The 26897-nt window shown below is 33.5% G+C and overlaps 2 protein-coding genes across 3 annotated transcripts; one reads left to right on the top strand and one right to left on the bottom strand.

Moving 5' to 3' along the window:
• The first annotated feature begins 12107 nt into the window (after nucleotides 1-12107).
• On the top strand, nucleotides 12108-19480 carry LOC132279584 (uncharacterized). Of its 2 annotated transcripts, none has more exons than XM_059781606.1 (15): nucleotides 12108-12373; nucleotides 12793-13094; nucleotides 13205-13281; nucleotides 13806-13906; nucleotides 14089-14211; nucleotides 14395-14464; nucleotides 14977-15063; nucleotides 15174-15239; nucleotides 15358-15450; nucleotides 15697-15753; nucleotides 15870-16001; nucleotides 16102-16192; nucleotides 16620-16705; nucleotides 16973-17166; nucleotides 19013-19480. In XM_059781606.1, exons 2-15 carry the CDS (start codon nucleotides 12878-12880, stop codon nucleotides 19116-19118), a joined length of 1500 nt encoding a protein of 499 aa, XP_059637589.1. In that variant the 5' UTR covers nucleotides 12108-12373; nucleotides 12793-12877; the 3' UTR covers nucleotides 19119-19480. The 2 variants fall into 2 exon arrangements, with proteins under 2 accessions (XP_059637589.1, XP_059637588.1); XM_059781605.1 differs by having other exon boundaries at nucleotides 12109-12373; nucleotides 13202-13281.
• Nucleotides 19481-20347: 867 nt separating this feature from the next.
• On the bottom strand, nucleotides 20348-26468 carry LOC132279587 (uncharacterized). The gene is made up of 5 exons (XM_059781608.1): nucleotides 26124-26468; nucleotides 25106-25285; nucleotides 24771-24897; nucleotides 24411-24524; nucleotides 20348-20705 (listed from the first exon to the last, which is right to left on the bottom strand). Exons 1-5 carry the CDS (start codon nucleotides 26388-26390, stop codon nucleotides 20590-20592), a joined length of 804 nt encoding a protein of 267 aa, XP_059637591.1. The 5' UTR covers nucleotides 26391-26468; the 3' UTR covers nucleotides 20348-20589.
• Nucleotides 26469-26897: the final 429 nt, after the last annotated feature.

The raw sequence follows: 26897 nt of genomic DNA, 5'->3' as shown, positions 1-26897 counted from the left end.
ATTTGTTACAATTAAGGATAAAGTGATCAAAAAAATCTATTGTACCCTTTCCCATTAAAATTCCATTTCTTCTTAAATTCCATTTACTTTTTTTTCTTTAATCTAAATATTAATTATACCATTTACTTTAATTTTATTATTAATATCAATTTATCATAAAAATAGAATAAAATAAATAGATTTGTAATTTTTATTTTACAAAATGATTAACTAGTTAAAATTTTACTATTTATAATAAAACTTATTATAGCAGGTTTAATTTTTTTTACCCTAAAACAATACATTCTTTTTCATACAATATATTTGTGAAAAATTAAGAAATTACTTAAATTGTTTTAAAGATTTCTACTTAAGATTTCTATTTAAATAATTAATTTAAAAAATTAAAGGTAAATTTATGTAAATTTAATGGAGAATATATATGTCATCAAATTAGTATGAATATTTTTTTTTAAATTTTTTTTATTTCAAATAGAAAAATAGATCAAATACAATTCAATAAGAAATAGTATTATAGTTACTTATGAAAAATAATTTGGCATTGGAACATTTTTGCAACAAAATATGATACTTGAGCGGGTATTATGAATAAAATATATTTCAAGGAGGTTATTTACAAATTCGAACATGATTCAAATTGTTTTTGGCAATTTACCCTTTAATAAATTTCATCTTATTAAAAGGATTCTTTTGTTTAACATGAATTGCTTAGAATATGAATTGTTTGGTCTAAAACTCGTTATTTTTTATTTTCACTTAAAACTGGTGAATTTGATTATTACTAAATAATTTTTTAGGTTAGAATTAAAGCATAATACTCAGCAATTATGCTCCTTTGTATTTGCTTAGAATACGTACTTACCTTGTCTGAGCCCAACTTATTCTTCCATATTTAAACTTGAATTTGCAATTCATGTTGAGATTTGGGATTATAAAGTTTAAAAAATTAATATGATTTCAAATTAGTTTCCCATTAAATTATTCCTAAACATATAAATTTAAAAATTTATTAAAAAATTTTAATAAATTATAAATAAATTCTTAGAACATCTCCAACCGTTGTGTGAATATATATTGTATAAATCTAATGTGTAAAAAAAAAATTCCCTCAATAACAATCCATCAGTGTCATGTTTGGACTCTATATAATTTTTACAAATTTACTTAATATAGGGTTAATTCGTTAATGGAAAAAGAAAGAGGGAGGAGAAAAGAAATATGCTAATGTGACTTGTAAAATACACAACAATTTTACAGTATCTCCATTTGTTAAAATATTTTTTTGTGTAAAACATAATCTGTCACATATGATGTGTAATTTTTTTTTTTAACCTCCAATAGTCTATTAAGATACATTGTCACACCATCACATTTTTACACAGTCACATCAGCAAATTCCATTTCTCTTCCATATTTCTCATTCCATTAACGAATTAACCATATATTAAGTATGTTTGTAAAAATTATGTGAAGTCCAGACATGATACAGGTTGATTGTTATTGGGAGATGAATTTTACACAAAAGGTATAAAATAACAGTTGGAGCTAAAAATAAATAATCCAAATATTTTGTGTAAATCTATTATGACGCATCATATTTACACAAAAAAATAAATATATATATACACAATGGTTGGAGTTAGAGCATCATCAGTAGTCTGTTAAAACACTCTTTTGTGCAAATTATTCACTTTTTTTTTTTTTTAATCTCCAGCTGTATGTTAAGATACACTATTACTTCACCAATGTGTAAAATTGTTATGTATTTTATATAATATTTTTATACAGTCACATTAACATATTTCCTTTCTCCTTCTTCTTTTTCATTCCATTAACAAATCAACCCTATATTAGGTAGGTTTGTAAAAATTATGTAGGGTCCAGACGATAGTGACTAAAAAATAATCCAAAATTTTTATGTAAATTTATCATATTACACATTAGAGTTACACAAAAAAAATATACACAACGGTTGTAAACTGTAAGCTATTGAAATATTTTACTCATCTAAAAAAAAATTTACTCATCATGGTATATTTTACACAAAAGAGTATTCTAACATATGGCTCTTAGAAAAATAATTATCCAAAATATCAACATATACTAAATTAAGGGTAAACAAAGAAAGTAGAAGAGAAAAAGGATTAAAATTTGAATATTATATATGTAATATATTTAAAATAAAATATATATATATATATAAATAATATTAAATTTTGGATTCAAGTTGAGTTCGAGTTGCTAGCACCATTGAAATTTTTTAATCCAAACCCAAACATATTTGTAAAAACAATTAACTTTGTCCAAGCCGGTGAATTGCCCTTCAAAAAGAAGGGTGATAAGTGATAACTGGTTGATCTTCTTCCTCAACCTAGCCATGCCTCAACTTGCCCAAAGAGGATTTTACAACCAAAAATATTGTTTTTTTTTTTTTTTTTTTTTTTTTTTTTTTTTTTTTTTTACCCCCCTTGCTATGCGAGGATTTTGCAGAATGGTGGACATTCACCAGTCAATAATTTTTGGTAGGTAAGAAATATGGGACTAGGATATTCTAAGTTAAAAATTCTCTACATTATTCTAAGTTAATTAATAGGACATAGGCATGTGGCGTTCTTAGTATCTACGGCTTATATTATTCCACATCATAAAATTGAATAAAACTTAAAAAATGGTGTTGTTTTAGAAGTGCAGAAAACACACCGTCCACTAATAGCATCTCTCACTCATTCTCTCTCCACACAAGTCTGAAAACTCCCATTATAATTGTATGGAGGAGGTTTTCATATTCTTTTTGGACTGAAAACTCTATCCCCTAGATCGGCCCTATCACCTTGAGTTTATGCATGCTTTGTAATTGTTTGATTCCTCAAGGTGCTCTCTATCTTAGGTTATGGAGTGGAAAACCATATGCACTTAAATTCACCAAATAAAAAACAAACAACCTAATATGCACAAAATTTTTTTTTGATATAATTTTCTCCAAGCAAGAACTTTATCAGCAAAATTCTTATACAGAATTTAAAATACAAACTTTCCCAAGATTTTCCAAGAAAAAAAAAAAAAAAAATCAAAATCCTAAAATTCAGGACAAATTGATAACTTGTAACAAAGGCTTAAAAGTAAGGTTGTTGTAATCAAAATCAAACTCTAAAATCATGCCATAAAAGCAAAGAGAGGAAATCCATAGGAGGGCCTCTCTAGATTGATTTGCAGAGGATTGAAAAAACATCGAAGGAGAAAGTGTAACGACATCACTTTTGCAATTTAATTTAATAAACTATGTGGCATGATATAAACTGTTGATTTGTATAAAACACCACATGTTCATGTCCTATTAATTCATAATGTAGAGAGTTTTTAACTTAGAGGATCCTAGTCCAACAATATGATGTTTGATATATGATAACATTAATATATTTCTTTCCTAATTACCTTCTTTAATAAATTTCCTTTTATTCCACGAGTGTCATGTTTTTTTTTTTTTTTTTCAAATTCAATTTTGTTAAGTGCTTGTATCATTCAAAATTAGAACTAACGAGGACTAAGCATGCATGTGGCTCTTTTGCATTAGTACCGGAAATCAAAATCATCAAATTAAATAGATGAAGCTGGCATTAAATAATAATACTAAAAATCTGGATATCACCTCATTATAAATAAAGTTTATATACACACATAAGAATTTTTTAATTATATTTTCTAACCGTAATGGAATGAAATTTGAATAACAAAAATGGTTGTACATTTATAGGGAAAAATAAAGCAGGAAAAAACGAATTGATAGTCAAAAATCAAAATTTGTTTATTTTCTTCACCTTCTTTATGATCTATTGCATGTTCAGCTAAATCATATTGTAATATACACTTTGGTGAAATAAGGCTCTCCAAACAAGTTACTATTTCATCACAAAATCCAGGAATATTGTCCAAATCCACAAACCTATGTGTTTTCTCTTTTAGATTGCATATAGAGAACTCGGTTCTTCGAAAAGCAAATAAATCTTCATCGTTAATGGAAAAATTCAAAGGCTTGCATTGACAATTATATGAATCTGTGTCGGCAAACTCGAATTTAGTCCAAGACTCTCTGCTGCCGTATTTCTTCATCACCCAACATGTGATGCGAAGACTAACTTGGTACAGTAAACAAAGATATCCTCTGACAATTTCGAATGAACCAGGAATAAATGGTTGTGCTAAAACATCATCATCAGGTAATGGAACAAACCCGAATTTTTCCTCAGCTAAACTAAAAGAAATGATCGTGTGTTGAACGTACCAATGGAGATTGTCATTCAGAAACAACCCTCCTAAATCGTAGAACTTAACCTTCATTAAGGAAGGAACATCTCCAACCCTTCTCCAAGAATTTGATTTGAGTGAATATAAAATCATAAAGATTTCACCGGAAGAAGAAGTGGTCGAGATTTGAACAACCTTATAGTCGTCAACGGATGCATCATAGCCAAATCCACGACATGTAAAATGAGTAGTAGTCTTGTTATGCGGTGAGTCTGGCAATGTAAACACTTCTCTGGTTGATGGATTCACCAAGTATAGGGTTTTAGTGGTCGATGGACTTGCCAAGTGCATACTAGCATAACACAGCACCAAGCCTCGACAAGAGCCCACAATACTGACTTGCTCCCTCTCCTCAAGAGAATCAAACATGTCATCGGAAATAAAGATGTCAATTTCTCCTCCATCTCGATCTTCGTCATTCGCTGTTGCTGCTTTGTTGAAGCAGCCGCAAGACGACACGAAGAGACTCCCCATTGGTAGACCCCTCGAAGAGTTATTGCACGAGCGTGAAAGGACGAGTTTGAATTGGCGGGAGCGAGTGAGGTGAAGCTTGACAAATTGAGGAAGTGCGAACATGGCGGACAAAGACTTGGATACAACTTGACTGGTAGTCTTGATAGTATGTTGATCATGAGATTGTTCGGAAGGTTTAATGGTGATAACTCGTCTCTGCTCATCTTCACCCTTTTCATAGCCATCATAGCCATTCGAGGATTTTACAGCCTCCACAGTTTCTTCAATAATTTTGGTAGGTGAGAATATGATATCTGATAGTATACATGTGGTAACATTAATATATATCTTTACTAGTTACCTTATTTAATAAATTTCCTTGAAAGGATTCTTTTTGTTGTTAGCTGATTGTTACCTTATTTGATAAATTTCCTTTTATTGGAAGGATTCTTTTTGTTGTTAGGTGAAAAATATAAAATTGAGTAGAATAGGGAAAAACTAAGAGCATGAAAAAATAATAACATAGAAACAAAAAGACGAGTTTAAATAAAAAAAGATTAGATAATTATAGAAATATTGAGTAGACTTAAAATTTTACTCACTTTTCCATGCACCTATACGCGCGCGTGTAATATGAAAAATGATATAATTGACTATTATATAAAATGACTGAGTGCAACATGGCAACATGCTATTTGCACTCCCTAGTCTCCTATAGTGTATTAAACACACAAATTTTTGTAGACAAACATACCACTTTTCAGTTTTAACTTTTCACTCCTTTTTAACCTTTTCTCCTTGTATATTTGTCATTCCTCCATAATTTTTTTTTTTCTTGTCAATAAAAAAGTTTCAGTCAACCAAATTATTTTTCTCTCTATTCTCTTCAACTACAATTTTATATATTTTTCATCTCCAAGAAAAATAAATAAAGAAATAAAAGAAAAGAATACATTTTGAAGATGAGTTTTATATATCTGTAACTTTTAACAAAGGTAAATTTATGATAGTCTAGGAAGTACGGACACGGATACGGGACACGGGTACGACACGACACGGATACGGCGACACGACAAATTTCAAAAAAATAGGGCACGGACACGACAGGGATACGCCTATAAAATTATATATATATATATATATATATATATATATATATATATATATATTCAAAATATAATTACTAAAATCTTGTACAGATAAATAAAACAACAACAAAGAACAGAATCAATTTCAATAATTTCATCTCTGTTATAAGAAAAATATAGATAAGACAAAACTGAAAATAAATGAAAAATAAAGTTAATCCAAATTCCAAACGAAGATGTGCAGAAGAGACATAACTATAATGAACTAAATATGTATATGAATAAACATATATATTTTCAGTCTTTCACAAAATCTTGTTCATGTAACTTACTTATATATATATATATATATATATATATATATATATATATATATATATATATATATATATCTTGTTTATGTAGAGAGATAATTGAAGAAGATGAGAGATTGAGAGAGGAGTGAGAGAAAATAAATTTTGTCTCACAGAAGTGTCGGACCGTGTGTCCGAGCCTCGGACAAGCGTGTCCAATAAAAAATAATATTTGGACACTTCACAGAAGTGTCGAATAGTGTCCGAGCCTCGGACACGGGTGTCGGTGTCCGAAAAGTGTCCGACACTGGTACGGGACCCCTGGGAGGAGTGTCCGTGCTTCATAGATGATAGTAAGTTTCAATTGAATTTAAGGGAGGAAATAAGGATAAAAGTACTTATTATGAAAAAATGTTTCGACAAGCAATCGTCTCCGGAAAAACAAACATATATACAAGCAATCGTCTCGGGAAAATCTAAAATCAAACATTGTTCTGGAGAATATATATATCATGAATTCATTTTCTTTTCTTTTTTTTAGGTTTTTTCGTTGATATAGAAATTAAAATTTTTTATTTTATTATTATTTTTAAATCTGTCCTAAATTTCACTTCATTTCTTTTGTATCTAATTACAAAAGTAAAATAATATATATATGCCTGTAGTCATCAATTTTTTTTTTTCTTATTAATAGATTTAAACATCTGTTGATTTTTTTTTTTTTCTAGGTTTTTTCGTTGATGTAGAAATTAAATTTTTTTTTTTCTTCTTGCTTATATATAAATTTTAAAATTTTTCCTATTCAACTTCCTTTTTTATCTTTTCTCATCCCAATCTCTCCTAAATTTCAAAACATTTCATGTTTCATCTTCTTTTCTTTTGTGTCTAATTGCAAAAGGAAAATAATATATATCCCTGCGTGAGAGAGAACGAAGGAAACGTCAATTTCAATTGCCTGTAGTCATTATTATTTTTTCTTCTTGTAAAACTTAAACACATGTTGATGTTTTATTGGGCCACTTCATCATAAGAAGGAAGTTCCTTCTTATACGGCCTAAGGCAAACATTGTTCATTATTTATTGAATAATGTTTGTCTTAGGCCACATCAGTAGGCATCTCATTCTTATGCTGATATGGACCAACAATAACATGACATGTGTCCAAAATAATTAAAGTTGAATTATGCGTATTTTTCATGGGTCATCTAAAAGAAAAAGAGGATTTTTTTTTTTTTTTTTACCAATAGTTGTCTAGCTGTATCAAGCCCCTACTTCTCAAAGAGAGGTCAGGGGTTCAAGTTTTCGTGGAGGCATGTGTGTATGAGTATCAAACTAAGAAAAAAAAAAAAAAAGAGGATTTTTTTTTTTTTTTTTTATTTGTTTGAGATTTTCTTTCAAATGTGTGTGAGTCCCGGTAAAGAGCTCTCTCTCTCACTCTCGGTCACGATTCTTTCTCTCTTCCCACCAAATCACCATTGATAACCACCATCTCTCTAATTCTGAAACCCTAATATTTATCATCTCTTCTGCCAGCCCACCTCCACAGCTTGCTGATCTCCTCCATTCTCAAACCCTAAACTTTAATTGCAAATTTTAAAGTTTAGAGATTATTCGAGACAGACTGGTATAGATATAGATGCCAATCAGCAACGAGAGAATTAATCCTTTTTGTCGACGTCAGTACCTAATTCAATTGAAAAAGCAATTCCAAGAATCAAAGATGCACACCACTAGAGCGTAACAAGAGTACCAAGGCATGGATGGCTACAACAAAATGCTAATTTGCTTTGAAGGCAAGGCCTATTGGAATTTGGAGCCACATTCCTGCCATATCTGTTGTAATCCCGTCTTTAGAATGACACCCGACGATAACTATTCATGTGAATTGACTTCTTTAAAATTTCTATAAAATATGTTTGGGGTTTGATTTACCATTTTTTTTTTTTTTTTTTTTGGACTATTTGTTTAGTTTCTTATGTAATGGATTACAATATGACGGTTTTGCTTTCTATATTAACATTTGGGTGATATAATGTTTTTGTGTATAAATTTCCAATTCATTAATGGGTTATTTATTAGATTAAAGCTACAATTTGGTTGTTGATGAATTTTTGTGCTCAATTTTTTATCTTTCAACTCAAGTATCTCATTTGGGATGCCAATGAATTGGAATGTAATTCATGCCTAAAATTCCCCAGTAGTTTTGTTTTCGTTTTGAGTTGTGGTTGATGCCTCTTGCAGCTAGTTTGCTGAGTTTAGATTGATAGGCGCACTTGGCAAAAGAGATGATGATATTAGGCTTTTAGAATTGGGGAGATGGTGATTATCAATCGCGATTTGGTGGGAAAATAGAAGGAATCGCCATTGAGAGAGAGAGAGAGCTCTACCGGGACTCACACATGCGTGAGCGAAAATCTCAAAAAAAAAAAAAAAAAAAAAAAAATCATCTTTTCTTTTGGATGACCTATGAAAAGATCTGCATGATTCAAGTTTAATTATTTTAATTTTTTTGGACACATGTCACATTATTGTTAGTCCATATCGGCATCAGAAGAAGAGGCCTACTAATGCGGCCTAAGGCAAGCTTTTTTCTGAGTGGGGGAGCAATATTTCTTTTTGTGTGAAGTAGATAAAATGTGGTGAAGAAGAAATGAAACAAAATAAATGTATAAATATTCATATAAATGGATAATTAAAAGGTATTTTGGTCTTTTAATTTCATATACAATCTATGTATAAATTATTGGGCAAAACTATGAAATCACGGTTTCGTAATTGAATCGATTGAATAGACTCGCTGCCCGGGGGTTAATAATACAAAATGATAAATTAAAATTTACTTTATATAAAACTAATATTATTGAATATAAAATAAAGTATAAGAATAAAACCAAATGGGACAGGATATTCTACCACCCTAAGAAAAGTGTCTCCTAATTCCTAAACCGACATAGAAAAGACATTATAAAATTATATGCATATTATTGAAATCAAAATGTATTACAAACATAATATTATGAGATTTAACTGCAAACCATACAATGCATGTACAAAATTCCTTGAAAAGTAACGGTCTTAACAACCATTCTGATAGTCAAGACTATGTCTCTTCACTTGAAATCTTCGTGTCGTTGAACTTGAAAATATTGAAACTATTCAATCCTCCATCGCTGCCAAACAACCTGAAACACCCACTTCTTCCAACACCAAGGAACAAATAGACTATCGTTGTCACAGTAGAATATATGGTTAGTCCCTTATTAGACAAGTAAACTATAGTGTTAAACAATTGCGGGATGCTTTAGGTGTTGAGAAGCAGCTTGTGGTGGCTCCGATCAAAGACTGGGAATACTCTGATCGGTTGAAGCTGTGTAAATTTCGATCTCAGTAAGCAATGTTGGACACAATCGATGTATGGAATACTCCATTGATTGCAACTGAAGAAACTTCGATCTCCAAAACTAGTGCAAGCTGTGATAGAAACATGAACATTATCTATCGAAAGTAAAACTTGGATCCACAGACTTTAGATACTAGATTGTATAATACCTTAAGCGTTATGCATATCTCTGTGTGCGTCGCATGGTGGGATAGAATCCTTTGTAAACACCCATCGTCATTTATAGTGAAAATTTTGAGCATGCTCTGTGGACATAGGCAAAAGATTTTACGGAACTACATATATAGCGTGTTATCTCGTATAATTATTTTCTTTCTTAATTACTTATTTATATGATTGCTTTTCTTCTTAATTGCTTATTTATTCGCATTAATATTTTCCAACATTAATCAAATTCCATTCACATAAATTGAAAAATATTAATCAAATTCCATTCACAAAAATTAACTGAAATTACCCAAATTTAATAGTCTAAATCATTCTCTTATAGTATTTTTGTTAAAATATTCTTTTGTGTAAAATATACATCGTCATGTGTCTAATTTTTTTTTTTATCTCCAAAAGTGTAAATTTTTTTTTTTTTTTTTTTTTTTTTTTTTATCTCCAGAAGTGTAATTTTGTAAAAATTATGTAGGGTCGAGGCATAATATTGTTATGGGCAAATTTCACGAAACCCTCAATATTATCAGGTTTTTTATCAAATACCCCTAACCTCCTTAAAAAACCCCGACACTATAAAAATTGATTACATTGCACATGTCTGATAAAAGAATGAAACTACTCTTCTAATATACCAAATCAATCAAAAAAGTCCTAATAGGTATTTTGCCAATTACTAAAATACCCTTGGTGGCATTTAAGTCACCAAAGTACAAAACGACGGCGTTTTTGCCCCCCTCCTGCTCCTCCTAACACTCCTCCCTTTGTCTGTTGCCCTCGATTTCCTCTTCAATTCCTTCAATGCCACCTCCAACCTCAACCTCTACCTCACCGACGACGCTCGGCTCGAGTCCTCCACCGTCAGACTCACCACCGACTCCAACCAGTTCTCAATTAACCGAGTCTTCCACCGATCTTGAATCCCAATGAAACCCACTTCCAATTCCACCACCACCTCTTCCTTCTCCACCTCCTTCATCTTCTCCATCTTACCAGAGATTAGTTCCAGTCTCGGCTTCGGCCTCGCCTTTGTCCTCTCCAACTCTAACTCACCCCCCGCGCCATCTCCGGCAGTACTTCGGCCTCTTCTCCAACGCCACCGTCCCCACCGTCGCCCCCCTTCTCGTCTTAGAATTCGACATCGGCCGAAACCCGAAATTCAACGACCCATATGACAATCACAATCAGAATTGACCTGAACAACATCGAATCGGAGGTCACAATTAGAGCTGGGTACTATAACTCCACCAATAGTAGTGATCTCATCCCTGTAGATATGCGAAATGGGCAGAACATACATGCCTGGATTGAATTCGATGGATCAAATTTTGAAACCAACATCACAATTGCTTCGACTGAGACGGCTCAGCCTTCCCAGCCGTTACTTACCTACAGAGATCCAATCATAGCAAACTATGTCTCTGCAGATATGTTTGTTGGGTTCTCTGTTTCGAAAACCACTTGGATTGAAGCATAGAGGCTCCTAGCTTGGAATCTCAGCGACACTAGTCTTGCCAGAGACATCAACACTACCAATTTGCCGGTTTTTGAGCTTCAATCATCGTCCTCTTCACTCTATCCTGGACCTATATTATATATACCTATACATATAATATATACACACAAAACGCGGTCGTTTTGTGCTTTGGGGACTTAAATGTTACTAAGGGTATTTTAGTAATTGATAAAATACCTATTCTAGCTTTTTTAATTAATTTGGTATATAAGAAGGGTAGTTTCGTCTTTCTATTACAGACATGGTACAATGTAATCAATTTCATAGTACTGGGACTTTTCTAAAGTAGGTTAGGGGTATTTGATAAAAAAATTAATAATATTGAGAGTTTCGTAAAATTTGCCCTATTGTTATTAAAAAGTAAATTTTTACAGAAAAAAACGTATAAAACAATTATTCTAGTTAAATATAAATAATTTAAAATTTTTGTATAAATCTATCACGAAACATATCGGACGTTAGATTTACAATATATATATATATATATATACACACACACACAACAATTGAAGGTGGTCTTAAATTAATGCGTTCGTGGACGAGGAAGATTCTAAGTGTCGGCGTGAAGAAATATTAGGGTTACTTTTTTGTTTCCTTTAGTTTGTTTGACTTTCACCTTACCTTTTTTTAACCCAATTTTGACACAAATAAAATTCACACTCAAATTCTCTTCATTCACAAAATCATGCATTTTACTTGAATATCATCAGAAGAGAACACAGATATGATACAACGGATAATTAAAATCTTTGTCAACTCATCTATGTTACCATACATCATTTTATTTTGTTCTATATTATATATATATATATATATATATATATATATATACTTTTTTTTGGTACTCCTATATAGTAGTACAATTTAGGGGTCAAAAAGTATTCTACTTAAAAAAGGAGATAAAGAAAGAGCTCAAAAAATATCGGACAGGCTCTGTCCCTCTCTAGGGTTCTTTCATTTTTGGTGCTTCCAACGAGGTCTAAAGAGGTCAAATATAAAACTATAAAGTTTTTTGTTTTTTTTCTGGTCCGTATTTTTTCTGGTCTGTATTTTTTTTTTTAATTAATAAACTATACAAGTATAGAGATCGGCCATTTTCTTGGAGAACAGGACCCAGTGAGTGAGAATTTGGGAGAGCTCTTCAGCTAAATTTTCGAGTCAGGTACGTCTGATTATTCTTTTGGATTCCTCTGTTTATGCACAACTTTCAATCGGTTTATATTATTTCCTTTTATGCATTAATGTAACTTTCAATTTGTTTATATTCTTTCTTTTCTTTTCTTTTTTTCTTTTTTAACTTTTTGGGCTGACTTGGTCTGAGTTCAGATTGCAATGAAACGATTTGATTGAACATTCTTTGAGTTTTGGTTTTTAATTTCTTCGAAAGCACATACTTTCTTTGTGATTTTTGTGGCTCAATTAGAGGAATCAATTATTTTGTTGGCCAGAATAATTCTTTTCAATTATGAGAACAATGTGAATATATTATTGATTCTATTCTGGAATGTATTATAGTGGAAAAGAATAACCATGCTGTTTCTATTAAGATTATAATTACTTCTTCTTCTTTTTTAAATTCAGAATTTCGAGGCTTGACCACTCCAGAAGCTCATCTTCATTGGGGTGGTTAAGTTTCTGCAACTTTGATTGGTACACTGGTTTGAAAATGAGAACAATAGTCCGGTCTATTCGTCAATTTCGATCAGCTTATCGGTGGTATCATGGTGATAGATTCTTTAGTGGATTTGTGAGAAGGCAAAAGGATTTGGTGGATGTCAATCTTGGGTCTCTTCACAAACTGGTCCACAATGCTGACATTTATAGACACACACATCCTTCCTGTATGATCCAGAGAGCTCTGTTCTCAGAGGTTGCTTTTGGAGGTTGTCTTCTTATGACGATTGTATATGCAATTTCCTTTCGTTATTTACAATCTTGAACATAAAGTTTACATCTTTGCTTGTTTCTGGTTTCATTGATTCCATCACAGAAGAAGGCAGAGCGGGGCCTCTGGTTGAGTATGAGCGTAGAATTGCTGCAGGTGAACTTGTGGATGGTGATAGTTGCCAGGTGTGACAAAGAATTAGATCCTGCTTGTTTGTGTTTGACATCTAGAAGGAAAATTAGGTAGTTAGTTATATCGTATATGTGCCTTCAGCCTCTATGATTATTTTGACGATGACATCTTCATATCGCATATTGCTTTCTGAAACTTGAGAAATGATCACAATCTGCTAAATTTCTCCAGCCCTGATGGAAAAAATTTCATCTTACAATGGAATTTTCTTTTTTAGGTTGCAAGTATTTGGAAAATTATTGTTGCACCCATTTGATGTCTGTTACTGATCAGAATTAAATAATTTGGCGGCTTTGTTGGTTCTAATTTAGTGTTCTATTTGATAAGACTCATGGAAGTACTTAAATTGCTTTTTAAAACTTAAAAATTGAACCAAGTTCAGTTTTTGGAAACAAGAAAAAGCACTTGTAAATTACTAAAAGAATGGTGCCTAAACTCTTGGATTCTCAGGGCAATGTCTCTTTTACCTGTTTCTGTATTCTTTTTTCAGAAGAATATTCTGACAGTGATTTTGCAGATAGGCACCTTAAGAGAACTTCAGAGACTGTATGATGGGCTTGTTGAGTCAGCTGACACCTGCCGGTTGGATCGTTATGCTTCTTCAGATAAAGCTGGGAGGTAAACTGTTCATATGGTTTGAAGTTCTCAACATACCAAATCACTTACTGATATGACAGATCATATTCTTCTTGTTTTGAACATCATTTCTAATTTTCTTTATGAACTGGAGTTGTCAAATTATCATATTGTTTGTTTTGCATACCATTTCATCCTTTATTCACGCCTTAGAACATTTTCAGGAGTAGGTGGTTTTGGTCCCGTTTTATGCCACAATCTTCATACTCACCTGTGAAAGGACTTTATCTTTATGGAGGGGTGGGCACAGGAAAAACTATGTTGATGGACTTGTTCTTTGATCAATTGTAAGTCCGACTGTCAGATTTATTATATAATCTGGTTTTCCTTATAAGTTACTTTAATATTGATATGAAACTAGGAATCATATCTGCTGAATGCGAAGTAGTAAATTATAGGCATAACATGGAGAAATATAGCAATTGCCATTACTGGATAATGTCTACTTCTACTTGTTTGCACTTTATTAGGCCCTGCAACTGGAGGAAGAAGAGGATCCATTTTCATGATTTCATGTTGAATGTCCATAGCCGCTTGCAAGTAAGAACCTTATTCATATTTTCTGCAAAGCTAATACTAGGTGTTTTTGGTAAGTAGTTAACAGGATTGTTACAAATCCTCTTTGTGATTAAAATTAGGCTATACTGTGTATGACTGCTTATTCGCACTGTAAGTACTTCCCGGTATTTTAACATTTACATCAGATTATCCAATGGGTTAGTGGTTGGTGGTCAAGGTAGCTAAATCACTCTCTCTCTCTCTCTCTCATCTTTTATTTTATTTTATTTTTTTGTGGTTAGGTAAATACTCACACGCACACCCCCACAAATGCCCACTATGGTGCTCGAACCCCTCACCTCCCCTTTGAGGGAGGAGAGGTTATACTAGCTGGGTTAATAGCCCAGTGGTGTAGCTAAATCATACAGTTAATTACCAGTGGCTCCATCCTGAAGATTACAACAGAACATAGTGCCTTCTTTTTGTGGACTTTTAACAGCTATATGCATTAGTACAAGTTAACTTGATTGTTGTAATGTTTAATTTAACTGCAGAAGCACAAAGGTCTGGCAGATCCCCTTGAAGTTGTTGCAGACGAGATAGCTGATGAATCAATTTTGCTCTGTCTTGATGAATTTATGGTATGTTAGAGACAGTACAATAATTTTGTGTTTCCTGCCATAGATCAAATCTGGTCTAATTGTACTTTTTAGCTAGTTTTTTATGTTACATTTTGTGCACCTTTTAATAGGTGAATGATGTTGCTGATGCATTGATACTAAACCGGTTATTTGGACATTTATTCAGCAACGGGGTGGTAAGTAATTTAACCTCCTTTATATAATGAGTTCTAAATTCTGTATACTTTCCATCCATGGATTTTCTACTGGAAATAACATTTTTATGTCTGCATTTATGGTGGGAGACAAGTATAGATTCTTGTTTCTACTTCAAATCGTGCCCCAGATAAACTTTATGAAGGTGGACTGCAGAGAGATCTTTTTCTACCATTCATTTCCACTTTGAAGGTATGTGAATGGATGTTTCTTGCCGAATGTGGTAATTGGAGGGCTCCAGCTGCCCAAGCTGTTACACATTTAATTGCAATTGAAATAAATATTTCTCTGTCCTCATTCCAAACCAAACCTTTTATGTTTTGTATGCCATTACTTGACCTGGATCTGAATCTGGTGTTTTGTAAGAGCAAATGCCTCAATTTTCCTGTCCTAATAATTTTTGCATTCAGTTGATTACTTAATCTTCTTTTGATGTAGGAAAGATGTGTAGTTCATGAAATTGGTTCTTCAGTAGACTACCGCAAAATGACTTCGGTACAATATCAATTCTTTCCATTTTAAAATGTCAGACTCACATTTTTGCAATTCTAGCTGACAATTCCTTATTTTGATTCTGGTAATAATCTTTCATACTTTCACCTGAATTGAAGGCTCAGCAAGGTTTCTACTTTGTCGGGAAGGAGTTGTCAGGTTTTTTAAAGGAAAAGTTTCAGCAATTAATTGGTAAACATGCAGCAGCTGGTCCGCAAGAAGTGGAAGTCGTTATGGGAAGGACATTGCATGTACATGCTTATAAGTCCCTTCATAATATTCTCTGTTGTTTAACCGAGGCATTATGAAAGCAGTTTACTTAGTCAATAATTTTGCTCTTTCCCTGGTCAGATTCCACTGGGTGCTAATGGATGTGCATATTTTCCTTTCGAGGAACTCTGTGACAAACCTCTTGGAGCTGCAGACTATTTTGGATTATTCAGTAAGTCATTTCTTGTTTGAGTGGGTTTGAAAGGTTATTGCTTATTGAGTTGGGATGAGGTGTTAAATTAGTTGAGTTGATTACTTCATATCAGAAAATGTGCTCTAGAACTTAGATAATTTTGAAGATAATTTTGACCAGAACTGGATCAAGACAGTGCGTGAGACTATAATACTGTTTGGTTATTCATTTTATCATAAACTTCCAGGTTATTTCTTTGTTTCTCTGTTCAAACCCATTTTTGTAATTGATTATTTATGTTTATTTTCCAAGACTGCCATTTGGATCAGGGCAATTGCGGTTGTGGTGGTCAAACCTTTTAACTTGGGGGCAATTGCAGTTCTTAAAAAATATTTGGGTGCATCTATCAATTTTATCTTACTTTCTATTGGACTAATTTAATTCAAATTTTATTACTTTTTCACAGAAAAATTTCATACCCTGGCTTTGGAAGGTGTGCTTTTTGGGCTCGACAACAGGACAGCAGCATATCGGTTTGTCACTCTAGTAGATGTTAGTGCCTTTTCTTCTTAGTTTCTTTATAGACATTAGTTTAAAAACTTAATTTTATACAAAATGAATATAAATTTTGGGCTCCATGGACACCCCCCAAAATTTCCCTGAAGTTTTACCTCTTGGAAGGTCCATATCATAAAGTTACAAGTATTCATTTGCATGAGATATCAAACTCTGTGCTGCTCCTACCAGCGCACTAAATGCTCAAGTGGTTGAGTTCTCTTTGGTACTAGACTGATGCTTTTCATTCCATTGCTATTACAGGTGATGTATGAGAATAAAGCCAGATTATTGTGTACTGCGGAGGGGACTCCTCTAGAACTTTTTGCAAGGATTGTTACAATCTCTGACGCCCAACAAATGGCTCCTAGAACCTCTTCTAGATCAAGGAAAAATGATGTTGTTGACCTTTGTGTGGACAATGAATTAGGATTTGCAAAAGATCGCACCATTAGCAGGTATGGTAATTTGCAAAAACTTTGCTTTCAGATGTAGCAAAGGAATTATGGTTTTTTTTTTTTTTTTTTGTTTTGGTGGGTTAAATAAGGAATTATGTTATCTAGTTGAACTGTTAAGTCATCATGCTGGCAAATTTATACCAAGATGGAAACTCTCTATTTCCCTCCTTTTCTCAATACCTTTCACCATATGCCACCCAATACATTCAACTAGCTGAAACTTTCTCAGGGAATATATCAATTGTATTTGTAAATCAATTGCTTTCATTTTGGGGTTGAGTGTACATGAATATGGTGGGATGTTTACCATGCTTATGGTCCATCCAATAGGCTCAAACATGAGCAGGTATCATCCAATTTGGAATTTGTGTATCATTTACCTTATATTGGACTTACCATCCATTCTTCTATAATGAATCCCTTAGGAAGTATGTTGAAATGGCAGTGTGTGACAGAGAGTATTTGTCCATCCTGATAATTATCTCTGTATAGAATTCTGTCAGTGCTGAGTCTATGAGTAAGTAAAAGGCTAATGCCTGGTGTGGTCTTCATGGATCAAAGTTGCTGAAATAGGGAACTAGCGTCCTCAGCTTTGCATCTTGGGGCTTCACCAAGTGACTGCACCTACTATTGATGATTTTTTTGAAATTGATACTCTTACAACAAAACACATACTCTAACATTTAAAAATGAATGCTTATCTTATTGTGTAACTTCAGAAAGTTTAATTCTGCAGTTGCCCTTGACCCCATTTAGTAGATATTAGAAGTCAACGATGGTAGAGTTGTTTTGAAAATTTCAGTTCTTGTACATCCAGAAGATTGTGTTTCAGGTTGGAAGAAACTAGAGCTGCCCCTAAAGTAAAAGGAGCTTCTCAAGATTGGTTTGCTAAAATGCATGGATATTGACACAGGACACGGACACGGACACGGACACGGACACCGACACAAGAAAATAATAAAAAAAGAACATGTAGACACTGGAGGACATAGCGATAAAATATATAAATTTCTATATAGAAGTTATTTTATACTATAACATATAGAACATATAATATTTGTCATCCGTGTTGCACAGAGAAAGATATAATAAGAACACGACATATATACATGTATACGTGTGTGTGCAGATATGTATATGAAAACATATACACATCATTTGGTGTCCTCCCCCTCCTCTTTTATTTTAATGGTCAAACTTTATTTGAATTTTGTATATACCTTTAATCTACTTTTCCTTACTATTATACTTTTTCTCCATGCTAAAATGAAGTCTTAGCCAATATTCTTTGGAATTGTCCTTGTTTGTTTGTTGGCTTGTGTTAGTGATTTTTGTCGCACATCAAAGCCGGATGGGGAAAGTCATGGGCTTATTTATATAGGCGGGTATGTAGCACTGTTAATGTAGTACTACCCAAAAGCTTAAGTTATTGGGTCAGAGGGCAAGCGTCCGGCCCGTTATAGTGGGATCAGAGCCAAACCCCGTCCTTGATCTGGTGTCATGCCAAGCCTCTGCCTAGGAGGTGTCCGGGTCCCCTCCGGGTAGGCAGGGTTGTCCAAAATCTGGATGGAGAAGGTCACGGACTTATATAGGTGGGTATGCGGCACTACCCAACAGCTTAAGCTTTTGGGTCAGAGGGCAAGTGTCTGCCCGTTATAGCTTGCATTTGAAATGCTTTTGTCTCATTTGGTCCATGATTTATGCAGTTTACTTCATTCTCTGGTTTGTGGTTAGTCTAGATGTGCTTGTTTAAGTTTCTGGTTTGTGGTTTGTGGTTTGTGGTTTGTCTAGATGTGGTTGTTTTAGTTTTTGTAACTGACCAATAGAAAACTACCTACTTATGCAGATTAACAGAGATGAATAGCAGAGAGTACTTGGAGCAGCATGCTGCCATGTTAGCAGAGAAGAAGCCCTTGCAAGAAGTTGGCAATAAGAATGCCCTACAAGCATGATACAGAAGGATACCTTCGATACTGCCTGTAATCAGTAACTGGCGCCACTAATAAGATTTTTGTCACATACCGCTAGATTCTGCGATACTGGCGACAGTTTTGGTGCCAGACCAGATATAGATATAATAACTAAAGCTGATATTTTGTTAGCTAAACCAATTGTATTTTGTTGTTTTGTAAATTCTAAACTTTTTGAAGAAATGTAACGAGTCTTGTGTATCAATTATATTTTGTTATTTATAAATTCTTAACTATTTGAGGAATTGTAACAACAGTTTTTGTGTATGGAGTGTTGTACAAGTTAATATTTTTTTGCAACATGCTTGTTGTAAAAGTTAGTAACAGTTTTGCAAATTTTTTCATTTGATGGATTGAAAACCATGCGAAGGATAAAGCAAATAAATTCTTGTTGCTGAAAAGTAAAGTACTTGTACTAAATTTTTTCCATATTCTTATTGCTGAAAAGTTTCTTATGTTATGTTTGAGAGCACTTGTACTAAATTTCTTCCAATGTTTTGTACTCTTGACCCGACGTCTACTTCCGCTAATTCACTTCCTCATTGTTCTGTGTTCTCTCAGTCGAAGTTTACTTACACTAACTCACTTCCTCATTGTTCTTTATTCTGTGTCGAAGTTTTAGTGCAAGTTACTACTATATTTCCAGTCTGATGAAAAGAACAGTGCCAGCAATTGCCTTAATTTGTATGTACATCACTCACTTTGCTGGTAACCAATAAAATTGTTTGATCACATGGTATTACGAATAGAGGGACAGTGAGGTGGTGAAAGAACATTCAAAACCAAACAAAAAATTAGGAAATAAAAAATAAATGAATGTTTCAAGTCTCACATAAATTGACCATGGGAAATACAGAATTTAAGAAACAATAAAATAAAATAACACATGACAAGCCCCAATTTAATGTTTTAAATCTCACATTAATTGACTATGGAAAATCCAGAGAATAGGAAACAATAAAATAACACATGACAAGCCCCAATTTTGTGCCAATTTTATCGGTCTGAATACCAAGTCACAACCCAAAAACAAAATTGCTATGTTTGGTAGAACCGAATCCACCCCTTTAATTTGGGATAGGGGAAAATTTACTACATATTTTAAACTAAACTTCCTCCAATCTCAAATCCAACGCACCGTTTCCGTGCTCCCAAACATAACATAAGAAATTTTTTGGCAATTTTCATGAGAAAAAGCAAGAAAGATGCACTGCACCAAACAATAACACAAACTTGCACAAGAGAAAAATCTTAGTACAGATCCAGGGTTTCATATATGTAAAGGAAATGCCTAACTCCATTTTCTCTCACAATGGAGCCACACCTAATTTTCAAATATATAGTTCCATCATCTGCATGACTCCATATTTGCACATCATTTCATCATCTGCTTCCAGAATCTATCTACTGCTTCCAATAATGACGAGCATGTAGTGATGACAAACCACCACAACTAGCGTTGGAATGAAATAGAGTAGGAACCAGTTTTTGGATCTTGAACAGTTTTGAAATTGTCGACGCTCATCCCAAAGCGGCCCAAAACAGAGTTCCCCATTTCCTTCAACTTCTCTGCTCAAGAACATAAAATCATGATGAAGTTTATAAGAGAGTATATACAGGTAATCAAAAAAAAATATTATCATGTGAAGTTGCAAGAATATTGTTTTCCTTGATTTGTAATTCTCAACTCTAGCCAGAACAAAAAAATAAATTAAAAATAAGCAGATGACTAGAAGGGGTAAAGTTTGACCCAAGTTCACAGTAGTGTGTATAACATAAATATCAGAGCCAACTTCACTGAACAATCATATAAAGAAATATACCAGTGCTATTTTTAATACACACGAATTTTTTAAGGCAGTGTTATCCAATCATTTTGAACTCCTAGTACCTATTGCATCAATACCTTTTAAACAAGAAATAGCTTTGGTAGGCAAAAAACAAATTCTCAATTAAAATTTGAACAGGATGTGCTGTTATACTTCAACTTTCCTCAAAGTGGAGACTTGGGCAACATCTACCAGTAGATAAAACCAGTGAAAACATAGTGAAATGAAGGGCTCCACAAATTAGAAGTCAATGAATGAGTCTCCTTGAATCAAGCAAAGGAAAAACTATGAGAATGCATTCATGATGTAGTGATCATCAATGACCACGACTTTGGACCAGAAAATAAAATCTTGCAGCAGAAAAAGGTGTAAAAGGTTTGAAGCAGCAAGAACAAAGAAATTCCACCACTTCCTTGGTTGTTGTTTTTTTCCGAGTTGGTACTCACACACACTTGTCTCTTCTGAGACTTGAACCCCTAACCTCCCTTTGGGAAGTAAGAGGTCGATACCACTAGGCCACTACCCGTTGGTACTTCCTTGGTTGTTAATTAAAAAGAAAAGGAAGCATAATGTCTGAGGACCAGTTTCACGCCCAAGAGGACTAGTCACTTTTGGGATTCTCCGCACCTATTTAAGAAGTGTATGACCATCCTGTACAGAACCAATGTTGGGACTTATAAGACATGCCCATGACAGACTCCTTCGCACATACCCTTTTACCATCACAACAAGGACCCACTCCTTCAGGTGGGACCCGTGCAAGGTAGTAACCCAGGGCATTTGATACCACTGTCAAAGGACTGGTTCACCCAAAAGGACTAATTGAGTTTTCCCACACCCACTTAAGAAGTCTAGGCCACCCATACATCAGACGCAGAGCTCATAGATGAGATCTTGAAGTGCATGAAACTTACTACTTCAGGAATTGGGTGCAAATCTTTTCCACCTATTTGAACATGATTTCTTGTAGTAGTAAATCTCCCCTATCAAATGTGTACACTAAAGCCTCATTAAATTGGGTGCCAAAACTTGAATCACAGCAAGTGCAAACCATGCAGCAGAAAGAGAGCATCTAGGTTTGCCCATTTTTGTATGAGGTCGTCTAAACCATAGTTATACCAATAAAGACTTCTATCGCTATTCATTTTGGCGTTCGTTTGCTCAAATCGGCAAAGAGTAATTCAGACTGTGAGAAAGTGATGAAGTAATGAAAAAATAAGTGCGGACAAAATAGAACAGTGAATGTGAAGATTGAAGAATGAAAAACAGGTGAATTCATTTCCAAAAGCACAAACACTACCTACTACATATTCAGTCCCCCACTCCCCAAGACTCAAGTAGATATGAAAGGAGACAGTGAAGCATGAAAACAAATCAAGAGAGGAGGGCATTGGAGTGGCAGAAATCTAGAATGTCTTGGCTTATTGAAAGAGTTAGGGTCCCAAATGCAACAATAAAACATCCAGATAGTGGCTGCAAAAAAAATTCAATTCTTTTTTTTTTTATTCAAAGAGAACTAGAAGAATTTATCAATTAAAGAAAACCATCATCATCGTCAATTTACACCCAGTTTGGTTGGAAAGAACTGGAAGGAAAATAAAAGAAAGGAAATGGAGGGATATGTTTTTTGTGTTTGATATAAAATTTTGGAAGGAAAAGAAAGGAAATGGAAGGATTTGGAGGGATACGTATCATATGTTAAAGCTTGATGAATTGGTTTTGTTATCCTCCCAAATATGGGAGGAAATGGAAGGAAAGTCTAGTATATTTTAATGATAACTTTGTTTATACAAAATTTCTTTTTGTATTCTTAATTGTTATTTTCTATCTCTAACAAATAGTCTATTGTTTTAGGTGGCAGTTTAGGTCCTGTATTAGGCGAGATATATATTTATATATAAAACGCCAAGAGTCTATAGGTATAATATAAATATATATATATGATATTTGTGTGTTAATCAGATTTGAAGTCACAATGTCACAATCTCCTCACCACGAGAAAGGTACAAGTATTCAACTGCCACCGTGTACTGCTCACATAAAAGTATTTAACAGTTTGGTCTATGGCTCTATGCTATGAGATGCTTCACCATAATTTTTTGATTTTTTGCCGCATAATAAGAGTGTACACGTGCAAAGTATAATTAAACCCAAGTAGTTTTTCCCCATCTTTTATTAAAAAAAAAAAATCATTTTATGTTACGTTTGGTGTGCAAGAATGGAATGGAATGGAATGTCCATTCCAACCATTCATCTGTTGGTGTGCAGGAATGGAATGGAATGAAAATCCATTCCATTACTAAACCTATGGAATGGCCATTCCATTCCATAGCAAGATTAAATATTTTTGTAATATTCCCAATAAGTCCTTCATCACATTTCAATAACAAGCAAAAATCTTTCGCATAGACAAAAAATCTTACACATTCCATTTTTCACGTTTCTCAACCTTCTTTATCAGACATGGTAAAAGTTTTTCACCTTCCCTCTCTTCTAAATATACCCAGGGCTGCCATTGACAAAAAGTAGCAGGACCTTCAACCTTAAATATATATATATTTAGCCTTTACATCAGCTTCTTAGGTTAAGTATTCAACTCTTTTTTGAATAAAATTGTACTCAGAAATTCATTTGTGTCTTCAATCATGGCGGATTGGTTTAATTATAAAACTTGAATCTGTCCAAGATTTAAAGCCAATTCTAGAACACTATTGTCACCATGGGGCTGGGAAGTGGCTATGATTTTGTGCTTGTGTCTTTGGGAATTTAGATATTTTCCCTTTTACTGTCATTTTATTTAATTTTAAGGTTTTTCTTTATTTTTTTCAATGGTAGTATTGGGCATCTTACAACATCCCATAATTTATCGTCAAAATATTTATTAGATTGATTTTATTAAAAAGTAATGTAAGCCAATTAAAATGGTATTTTTGAGAAAAATCATTCCATTTCAAATTTAATGATAGTCAACCAAACAATAGAATAGTAATAATCATTTCATTCCATAACAATTCACCTTGTCACTGTGTCACACCAAACAATAGAATGGTAATACTCATTCCATTCTATTCATGCACACCAAACGCAGCCTTATGAAATTTCTATGATTTATTTATACAAGTCAGATCTCACTTTACATGTATGGTAATAAATTTCATTAAAATAGCTTCCTATCCTTTCTTTCCCCAGACATGATTATTATCCTTTCCTTTCTTTTCCTTCATTAATCAAACAAACACGATAAGTGATTAACACTATCCTTTCATTTCCTTTCTTTTCTAACACGATAAGTGATTAACACTATCATTTCCTTTCCTTTCTTTTCTCGTAACTAATGTTATCCTTTCTTTTCTTTTCCACCGTACCAATCATAGCCTTAAAGAAAGTGAATGGAATAAAAGAAACAAAATAGTAGAACAGTAAGTGTATTATTATATGAGCTTACCAATCATCTCTTCCTTCATCTTTTCCCGCTTTTCTGCCGCTAATGGCTCCAAACGACATATGGTTCTCCTAGCTTGGATATGTGATTCATCCAACTCCAAGATTTTCTTCATATCTAAAAGAAATATTAAAAAGAAAAAACAAATGGAAACACAAAATAAGGGTAACTAACTGAATACCAAAATAAAAATAGAACTCTTACATGCTATCACCATGAATGCAAATAGTCATTGAGAGGCAGACAAAGACAAGAGACAGAGAAAGGAAACAGAGAGTTCTAATGAAACAGAATATAATATGGATAGTGAAGGTAAGCAACATAATAGGTATCATCACAGATTTTTTTCATATCCAACTTTACCAGCAATAGCCTCTTCAAAGTGTTCAAGCTTTTCCTGAGCCTCTCCTCTTCTAAGCAGTGCTTTCACATAGCTAGCATTTAGTTCTATCGCTTTTGTGCATTCCTTGATCGCGTCTTCATATTTTCCCTGATATATATTATGCGCATAAAAACAGTTAGAAAAGGATCATAAATAGGAAACCAACACATGCACCCAAATCCCGATAGGACGGAACAAAAACATACATGTGTTGCGTGTGTGCATGCTGTAATTGAAGCAAACTACAATCACAATATCTTCTTGTGAAAATATTATTTAATTGATCCTATTAGAAGTATCCACAAGAAGAACATACCAATTTGAAGAAACATGTACCACGATTTGCATGGCATATTGAACGTATTTCGATAGATGAGGGCATGTCTGGTGTCACTTGTAAAGCAAGCTCATATTTTGACAATGCATCTTCATATTGCCCATCTGCAAATAGTTTATTGCCTTCCAATTTTGCATCATTTGCTTGTGCCAATGCTTTCTGTTTCACAAAGAAACGAGGAAGACTTAAAATCTTTTTTGAAGTCAGAGAGCTACTCTGAATAATGCATAGCATGACTCCAACTGCTTCAGTTAAACACAATAAATTAAACAAGACAAATAGATGGAGATTACAGAAGCGAACAGATTTAAAATAAAATACTCCGTAACACAGTAGAGACATGATTTTATACCTTTTCCTGCTGCTCAAAGCACGTCATGATCCATTGCCGTCTATTTATAAAAGAAGCATTCAACGAGACTTTAAAACCGACATAAGTACCAGATTTAAACAATTATAATAGTCCAAATATTTGAAAAGTGCATGGGTGCAATGAACCACAACAATTACATGCCCATGGAATGACAACAAATTGCAGTCCAACAAGCTAAATGCACCACACTCTCCTTCGGCCCTGTGGCATAGTTAGCTTCTAGCACATGCCTCAGACCTAGGATCTTCTTTGGCAATTGTTCATTATAATTTTGAAACTTGACTCCTGATTTTCACGCTTATTCCTATTAACTAGACGGAATTAACCAAATGGTGCTCTGGATGGTTCATTCAGTTTGGGTAGGCAGCCAATCAAACCATTAATGGTACAAACATGGCATTGAAACTAACCTCATTAAGTAATTGAACCATTAATTAAAATCTAAAACATAGAACGAGGTCTGGGACAACAAAAAAAAACTAATGACTAATTGATCCAAAAAAATAAAACCCTAACAACATTCAATACCAGAAACTCTCGAAAGATCCAAAAGTATACTTTTTCCAGAACCAGATTAAAAATCGCTGCACACAAATTGACTCAAAGAAAGGAGAAATCGCTGACCTGTTTCCGTTCCTCGTCGTTGGATGAATCTTCGAAAGAGTCGTCATTTGGAGGCGGAGATTGATGTTGATGTTCATCCCCGTCGTCGTTGATTTCGCTCTCGCTGGCGGTTTCGAATCCATCGGAGGCGTAACCAGTCGCCACCGTCGCCGTGTCGGCGCTTGAATCTGCTCCCGTTGTTGTTGAAGCTTTTGATGGCTTTGGTTTCTGAGTGGCATCGACTTTATTATTCTCTTCTTCACTCGGCTCTGGTTGGATCAACACCATCTCTGTTTCTCTCTCTAAACCCCTCTTTCTCTCTCCCCAATGGTTTTATTCAAGAGTGGGGGATTGGGGTGAATCGTGTAAAAAACATTTCTTGCGATTCCAGAAACCTCTCTTTTATCTTTCTCGTAACAACGACGTCGTCTGTAGTCAAATGTAAAAACTTTACAAACCTCAGTCAAGATATTCTATTGGTAAGAATTTTCAAAAATACATATAATAAATGTTATTAAATAAATTACATTCACCTTCGGTACAATTAATTAATTAATAAAAAATTATATCACTATAAATTTTTAATCAAAAGAGAAAAATGTATAATTAACTTTTATGAAATTATGTATAATGGGCAAGAATGAGACAATCCCAAACTCATTCATAACCTTGTACGAGCATGACTTGACAAGTTTAAAAAATATAAATTATTTTATTTTTTCACTCTATGGATTGGGATAGGAATGTAACTTCCTTCTTGTTGACGTATCTATATCATATATCATATTCAGGCTC

This window comes from Cornus florida, unplaced genomic scaffold, assembly GCF_030987335.1.
Source record: "Cornus florida cultivar Cherokee Brave unplaced genomic scaffold, ASM3098733v1 CherokeeBrave_3.0.0_Hap2_Chr10, whole genome shotgun sequence".
Taxonomy (NCBI): domain Eukaryota; kingdom Viridiplantae; phylum Streptophyta; class Magnoliopsida; order Cornales; family Cornaceae; genus Cornus; species Cornus florida.
This window is presented reverse-complemented; position numbering and strand designations above follow the sequence as displayed.